The sequence below is a fragment of the Diachasma alloeum genome, unplaced genomic scaffold, assembly GCF_001412515.2.
Source record: "Diachasma alloeum isolate Michigan unplaced genomic scaffold, Dall2.0 Dall_scaffold_00985, whole genome shotgun sequence".
Taxonomy (NCBI): domain Eukaryota; kingdom Metazoa; phylum Arthropoda; class Insecta; order Hymenoptera; family Braconidae; genus Diachasma; species Diachasma alloeum.
In genome coordinates, this window is record NW_021681100.1 from 61490 (window position 1) to 68935 (window position 7446).

At 44.5% G+C, this 7446-nt stretch overlaps 2 protein-coding genes across 2 annotated transcripts; both read right to left on the reverse strand.

Annotated features, from left to right (window-relative positions):
- Positions 1 to 907: 907 nt before the first annotated feature.
- On the reverse strand, positions 908 to 1747 carry LOC107045536. Its single transcript, XM_015267840.1, has one exon. It carries the CDS (start codon positions 1745 to 1747, stop codon positions 908 to 910), a length of 840 nt encoding a protein of 279 aa, XP_015123326.1.
- A 1003-nt stretch (positions 1748 to 2750) lies between these two features.
- Positions 2751 to 4905, reverse strand: LOC107045537. Its single transcript, XM_015267842.1, has 4 exons — positions 4656 to 4905; positions 4302 to 4583; positions 3395 to 4183; positions 2751 to 3103 (listed from the first exon to the last, which is right to left on the reverse strand). The coding sequence occupies exons 1-4, from the start codon at positions 4903 to 4905 to the stop codon at positions 2751 to 2753; spliced, it is 1674 nt and encodes a 557-aa protein (XP_015123328.1).
- Positions 4906 to 7446: the final 2541 nt, after the last annotated feature.

Sequence of the window (7446 nt, forward strand, 5' to 3'; positions counted from 1 at the left end):
GGGAGCCACCAGCCAAGTGGCCTCTGGCTCGAGTCATCGCAATTCATCCGGGACAAAACAACTTGACCAGAGTTGTCACACTGAGGAAAGGCAACCAGGAGTCTCAAAGGTCCATCCACAGGCTGGTGCCTTTGCCGATCAACGACGACCTTTTGGAAGGTCAACAATGATACGTCATCATAATCATCAGCTAAACATCGTCAGCTGGAGGTGACGCAGGGCGGGCGGGATGTTGAAAATCATCCCGCAGTCGGGCTAAATATCGAATTTTACTCGCTCGGCAACCTTCGGGCATCGACGAACACGCACGAGGACGATCGTACGTGTCGTATCTTTTAGTACGCCATCAAACTTCATCGAGTGAAAGTGCCGCAAAATTATCGCATCTATTATCGAACATTATCATTGCAAATCATCTTTTTGTTAATTTGTATACAGTCCACTCGGAACTCATCTATTTATTAAACTCTGTGTTGTGCAATTTTCAGTGCAAGATTATTTGTTTATTAAAGGAAACTCATCAAATTACCTCCGGCTAATTATCAACTCGTAAACCCGAACCTCACTTTTTCCTTCCGACCACCCGGCTCATCAAATCGTGATTGATTTCTATCACCACCTGTCCCAGAAGTGTTGAGCAATTTTTTTGATCATTTTCCACCTGTTTGAAATGCAACTAAAATTCCAGAACATTCTGGTCGACCATCGGCCTACTTCGGAAATCGCCGGGACCCTTCGGGTCATCAATCATAAGTCACCGAAACACGCGCGAATCAGTTTAGGCTTAGCCTCTCACCGTATAAGTCTATCTCGAGCAAATCACCTGTGGACGTCGTATAGTATCCATTCGTATTTCAACGAGTTCACATCAACTAAGTAGTAGTCTCTCAACTTGCAGTCCTCAGGGTCATCTGGTAGTGCACAGAGAGGCCTTGAATTTAGCTGACCTTCGATTTGTACGATGAGTATGTTCAACTCCTCGTAGGTTCTCTGTGATTCGTTTGAGGTGAAACTTGACAGATTTCACCGCAGCCTCCCACTTTCCTCCCATGTGAGGTGATTGCGGTGGGATGAAGATCCATTTACTGCCATTTGATGCCAACTCATTGATGATGTGATGAATGTCCTGCCTTGATTCGTCCAAGAGCTGCCCAAGCTCCTTGTCTGCTCCCACAAATGTCTTAGCATTGTCGCTGCTGAGAGTGGCACAGATTCCTCTCCTTCCAGTAAACCTCTTGTAGGTTTTGATGAAGGCCTGTGATGTGAGATCCGTGATGAGTTCGAGATGAATTGCCGACGTGGCAAGACACACGAAAACTGTGATGTAGCCCTGATATTGCTTAGCTCCTGGTCCTCTCCATCTCTTGTTTTTCGAGGGATCAGCGTAGTCCACTCCTGTGTGGAAAAATGCTCGAACTGGTGTGATCCTTCTTGGAGGAAGCTGAGCCATCAGTTGTTGTGCCCTGATTGCACGATGTCGAGCACAGATGACGCACTTTAGGATGTGGGATTTTACTGGATAACGTCTACCGATGATCCAGTATCTTTGTCTGATATATCCCAACATTGCCTGTACACCTCCATGAAAAGTTTTACGATGAGCTTCCTCGATGACCAGTGATGTGAACCTTGATTGTTTGGATAGGATTGCTGGATTCTTAGCTTCTGGCTGAAGATCTGATCCTTTCAGCCGCCCGCCAAAACGTAGTGTTTGATCCTCGTCCACATAAGGAATCAGCCTTGCCATTGGGTGATTTCTGTTGATGTCTTGTCCATTGTTGAGCTGATTGATGATTGACCCAAAGTGCTCATTCTGTATGAAGTTGATCCAGAAGATTTTGGTTTCTTCCAGCTCCTCTGGTTATAGATCTAGTTATCTAGGGATTAGTTCCCTTCTCATGTTGTTGGTGGCTCGTAGGACTCTTCCTGAAATCCGTAGCAGCCTGTCGATTGTGGAGTACCTCTCTAAGAAGTCTTGAGGTCTCTCCAGATTCAGCGCCACTGGATGAGCAACCACTGGTCTTTCCTCCAGAGCTGCTTCTGCTGATGATTCGATCGATGATAATGGCCATTCTTCCTTTGGTGATTTCAGCCATGATGGACCATTCCACCACAGATGATGTTCCACTAATTCATCTGGAGATAATCCTCTTGATGCACAGTCAGCTGCATTCTCGACCCCTCTGATATACCTCCATTCAGCTGCTGATAAGGAATTTAGGATCTTGAGAACTCCATTCTGAACAAAATCCTTCCATCTTGATGGGTGACCATTGATCCATGTGAGCGCCACCGTGGAGTCAGACCAGAGAAAGAGTTCTAGGGTCTCTTTCTCCAGCATCTTCCTGATGTAGATGACCATATCTGTGAGGATTACAGCAGCTGTCAGTTCCAAACGAGGAATTGTTATTTTCTTCAATGGTGCAACCTTGGTTTTTCCACTAACCAAGATGACTGATAGTTCTGCAAGATGATTTTCCACTTTGATGTACACTGCTGCCCCCGTTGCTTGATTTGATGCATCAGCAAATTCATGAAGTTGGATGTTGCTTGACGTAGATGATGTTTGAAGCCACTGAGGAATGGAGATCTGATCCAGTTGTGAGAATTCTTTCCTGAACTCTTTACAACGTCTGATGTGACTCACGGGCATTGGATCATCCCAACCAATCTTGAGAAGCCAACAGCTCCTGAATGAAGGTCTTTGGCTTGATGATAACCGGTCCGACGAGTCCCAGAGGATCGTAAATCTATGCGATCTCTGAGCGGATTGTCCTTTTGGTGATCTTGTCCGGTGATGACTTCTTTGATTTGCAGATGAAAATGTCTAAATAAGGATTCGAACACAACCCCAATACCTTGACAGTCGTGTCCTCGAATTGAACAGCTGATGTTGATTTCGTTGATAATTTAAGTTCCTGTAGAACTCCTTGATGATTTAATATCCGTTTTTGCAGGGATAGACCGCCCGCCATGCAAAGATTGATGAGTTGACTGATGAGATCCTTGAGCTGTTCCTCAGATTCAGCTCCCCCGTAGATGTCGTCGACGTATCTCTTTTTTGTCAGGAAGACAGCCGCCAGTGGAAACCGATGACCCTCATCTTCAACCAATTGTTGAAGAACTCGAGGAGCCAACCATGGAGCACAAGTCTGCCCGTACGTAACTGTTGTCAGCTGATAGGTGATGATGTTGCCTGCCTCATCCTTCTAAAGAATCCTTTGGAGATCCCAGTCCTCTGGATGATTCTTGATTTGACGAAACATCTTCACGATGTCCGTCCCGATGATTAGGCGATGAGTTCTCAGCCAGATGAGAACGTCTGAAACTTCTATTTGTAGCTTTCCTCCTGCATGAAGTATCTAATTGAGTGATACTCCTGATGTTGTCTTACTGGATCCGTTGAAGACTACCCTGAGTTTAGTGGTGATGCTCTCTTTCCTTAAGACACCGTGATGAGGAAGATAGTGGACCGGTGATGGCTCTGATGACTCTGAGACCCTTCTCATGTGTCCCAGATCTTCATATTCCTTGATGAAGTCCTTGTAGAGCTTTCCATACTTCAGATTTGTCTCTAGTTTCTTCGCCGTTCGATGAAGTAGTTGAAAAGCGGTTCTCCTAGAATCGCCCAGAACTGATGGTGATGTCTTGAGTGGGAGACCTACCCCATAACGCTCCTCACTGTCCCTTGTATGTGTTTCTTGGAAGTGTAGCTCACACTCCTGCGCCTCAGGATTGAGCTGCTCCGCCTTAGTTGATCGAAATTCCTCCTGAATCCAGAACTTCTTAAGAAGATCTAACAGCTGCTCAGTCGAAAACTCTCGTACTGCAGTTAGAGAAGACTTCGGCTTGCAGTCTGTACAGCAGACCGTCCCAGAAACTATCCAACCAAAAATAGTTTGTTGTGCAACAAGCTGATTGTCTGGTAATTTGTTGATCTCATTTCTAATGATCTGACCATAATGATCAGCTTCGATGATGATGTCGATGGATCCAGGTTTGAGATAATTGTTATATGCTAATTGAAGATCTTGAAGATGATTTTCCTCTGCCTTTGTGCAGTGAATTGATGGTAAGGTTGATGTCAGCTTAGCCAAGACGTGAGCAGTGATCTCGACCTGATCTTGAAGGTCAAATCGACAGTGAAGAGTGACTTTGACGGCACCACGAGTTGATCCTGAGTCTAAACCTCCAATTCCGAAGACTCTGATGTGCGATTATAATCGACGAAGACGAAGAACCTGAACCAGTTGTTCAGTGATGAAGGTGACCTCTGATCCTCGATCAATTAGAAGCCGTACCACCTGATGCTGATGCTGCATGTGCTTTGACAGTTGCCAACAGCACAACGCGTTGATCTGATGATGTCGATGAAGACTCCTGGATGACCTTGCTGTCAGAGGACAGCCCCGCTCTCTCTGACCTTGATGATGATGTTCCTGATGACTGGAGATCGCCAGGTGAACCGTCAACTGACCGCGATGCTGATGATGATGATGATGCAATCCCCTGTGAGACCTCTGGAGAGTTGAGAGAGTCGTCAATTCTCTCTATCGCCGTTGATCTCGATGATGATGATTTGCCTAGGGATGAAAACAACCAGATGAGGGCCGTATCATTTGCCGGAATAAATAATAAGGAAAATTATACTTAACCTCTCGATCCGGTTGCTCCTGGATCTTCTTGGTTGTCATGTCCAGGTGGTGCTGGAGAACGATCCTGTTGTCTCTCTGTCTCTCTGCAATGTTCTGGAGATTCCTCATGGATCGACGTATGATGTTTGCCCTTGCATTTCTGGCAAGTGATGCTGCTCTTGCAGTTGTCCCCCCTGTGCGGACCGAAGCAGTTGAAACAGAGGCTCCTTTTTGAGATAAAGTCTCGTCGTTCAGCTGCAGAGTTGGCCATGAAGCGTTCACACTTGAACCCCAGCCAATGTGAACCATCACAATGTCGACAGAAAGGTCCAGATGTTGATTATTCTGATGATTCCTTGTCGTTTGATGGTGCAGTCACAGCTGATGTCTGATAAACTCGAGCTGATGACTGCTTAACCTTGCTCTTCTGGAGAGTGCTGATCTTGGAGGGTTTTGCAGGATCTTCCCTCTCCACATTTTCCAAGGCTCTAGCTCTTGCCTCTAGGAAGTCAAGGAACTCCCTGAGAGAACGAGGATTCCTCCCTGATCCCAGATGAACCTCCCAAGCCTTCTTGGTATCGAGAACGATGATTCTCCTAATGACCGTTGATACGATGATATCCCAATGCTCGATAGGAGCACCGAGAGACTTCAGTGCATCCAGCGATTGTGTGACTGTGTTCACTAGCGTAGAAAGACCCTTGGATGTCTTCTCGTTGATGGGCTTCAGATCTAGAATGCGATCGATGTGCGCAGAGATGATAAGCCTTGGGCTGTCGTAGTGAGCCTTCAGCTTATTCCAAGCGATTTCGAAGTTCTCAGCAGACACCTGAAGATTGGAAATCATCTTGTACGGCTCTCCCTTCAGTGCATTCTGAAGCCTGATCATTTTTTGAGCTGCTCCAAGCTTTGCCTTGGACTTGACGAGAGAAGTAAAGACGTCTTCGAAAATCTTCCACTCCTCAAACTTTCCATCAAAAACCTGATGTTGAGTTTCGATAAATGATCCTTATCATTCTCTTCAGTCTCTTGTCTGATCTTCGTGATCTGATGTCTCAGTTCTCCGATGACGCCAAGTGCCCGATCATAGATGTTCATGACTTCCCCATAAGTATTGAGGAGAGTGTAGTCAGAATCAGTTAGAAGTATAGACTGAGTTTTGATGATGCTGACATGATTGAATCGAAACTCCCCACAATGCGTCTCGATGATCTTATCCCTTCCTTTGAGTCTCTCGACAGTCGTCTCTTCAGGTTTGTAGCCCTCAAGGCAGCGAGAGTATCCTTTAAACGATCCCTCAGTTGATATTGCAGAGCCATAAACAAATCGAACTGAGCCTGATCTGCTTCTGATGCATGCTCTGATGGATGTTCAGAGGGGATTGATGGTGACGGTGACCGACGGCCATATTATTAACTAGATTTTCTTGGCTTATGGTGAAAAAGTTTTAAAGTGATGGATGAGAACCCCTGATATGGTATCGATTATGAGAGACACTGATCGAAACTGATGAGACACTGATGACGATGAGAACCACTGATAATTCTCAGCACCGCGCACCATTGTCGGTTGGTAGCTCAGATAATCCCCGCGAGTTTGAATGTTCACGGTGCGAGTGGCCACGAATCAAAACGGAAACACTGCTATTGTTCTCGGACACTGTCACACAAATACCAAATTCCTGAGTCCTGACGAGTGCTCGTGTGAACCCCGATTTTGGGTTTTTTAGGCGTCCAAATTATCACTCGTATTTCACTAAGTTTTTAGTTCAAACACTTCACATTTTTACACTCCCTGATCCGGCTCGAAGGACCGTGTACAAAAGTTGATGAATTTTCCAGATGTGTGGGTGGATAGGGAGTGGGAAGTGATGAGGATGAGTGTCCAAGGTTGTGAAAAAAGAAGAGAGATTTAGAGCCGCAAGGCGAAACTGTGTAATGTCACTTAATTAATCGATATTTACAATATTTACACTGCAAATTTCACTTGATGATTGTCCAACAATGTTCTGATAATTGTCCACAATTAAACCAGATGGTTGTAACCGAAATTAATGAGAAATTGCCGATATAATCTGATCGAAACCACAACGAAATAACCGATTTAGAACCGAGAGATTGCGATGTGTCGTTGATGCTAAATAGATACGAACTGTCCGGAGAGGCCCGGTTGACCCTCCATTGCCGCCCGAACCCCATGACCGAGATGACCCGATGATCCACGACTGGCCCATGGCGCTGACCAGCCTCAATTTCGGACACACTCATTCACACGAAATTTTCATGTATTTCGTTATTGAAAAATCAGTTGAATTCTGGAGTATTCAATGGGATTGCATTTTTTGGGTCCAGATGATAATGAAAAATATTGAATAATTAAAAAATTCAACCAACAATTTTCCTGAATTTTCAATCCACTGAAAATTCAGTTGAATGCGAGGTTCAATTTCCGCAATGAATTTGAAAATTCTAGATATCATTGAAAAATCAGTGATAGTTTATCATGGAAAACCCAATTATTCTGAATTTCCAACATGAATGAGAGATTCCATGAACGAATTGATCTCGAATTGAATTCAAATTCACAACCTTGAGAATTCAAGTGCAACTATTGCTTAATTTTCAAAAAATTTCTGACAGTGCAAACCCCGCAAAATGAATCATTATCTGAGTTAGGCCATTTGAGATATTACAGATATGAAACTCCCCATTTTCAAACAATGTACTCATGGAATGCAATTTTGAAGTGAATTGAATGATATTCAGCGAAAATTAGGAAAAAATAAATTCACAATTGAAGAAAAATAACGAAA

Coding starts and splice junctions, on each gene's coding strand:
- LOC107045536 (XM_015267840.1), bottom strand. CDS start 1,747: ATGGCAAGGCTGATTCCTTATGTGGACGAGGATCAAACACTACGTTTT.
- LOC107045537 (XM_015267842.1), bottom strand. CDS start 4,905: ATGGCCAACTCTGCAGCTGAACGACGAGACTTTATCTCAAAAAGGAGC. Junction 4,184..4,301: donor TGCAGCATCAGCATCAGGTG/GTACGGCTTCTA, acceptor TTGGAGGTTTAG/ACTCAGGATCAACTCGTGGT. Junction 3,104..3,394: donor GGTAGTCTTCAACGGATCCA/GTAAGACAACAT, acceptor AATTGGTTGAAG/ATGAGGGTCATCGGTTTCCA.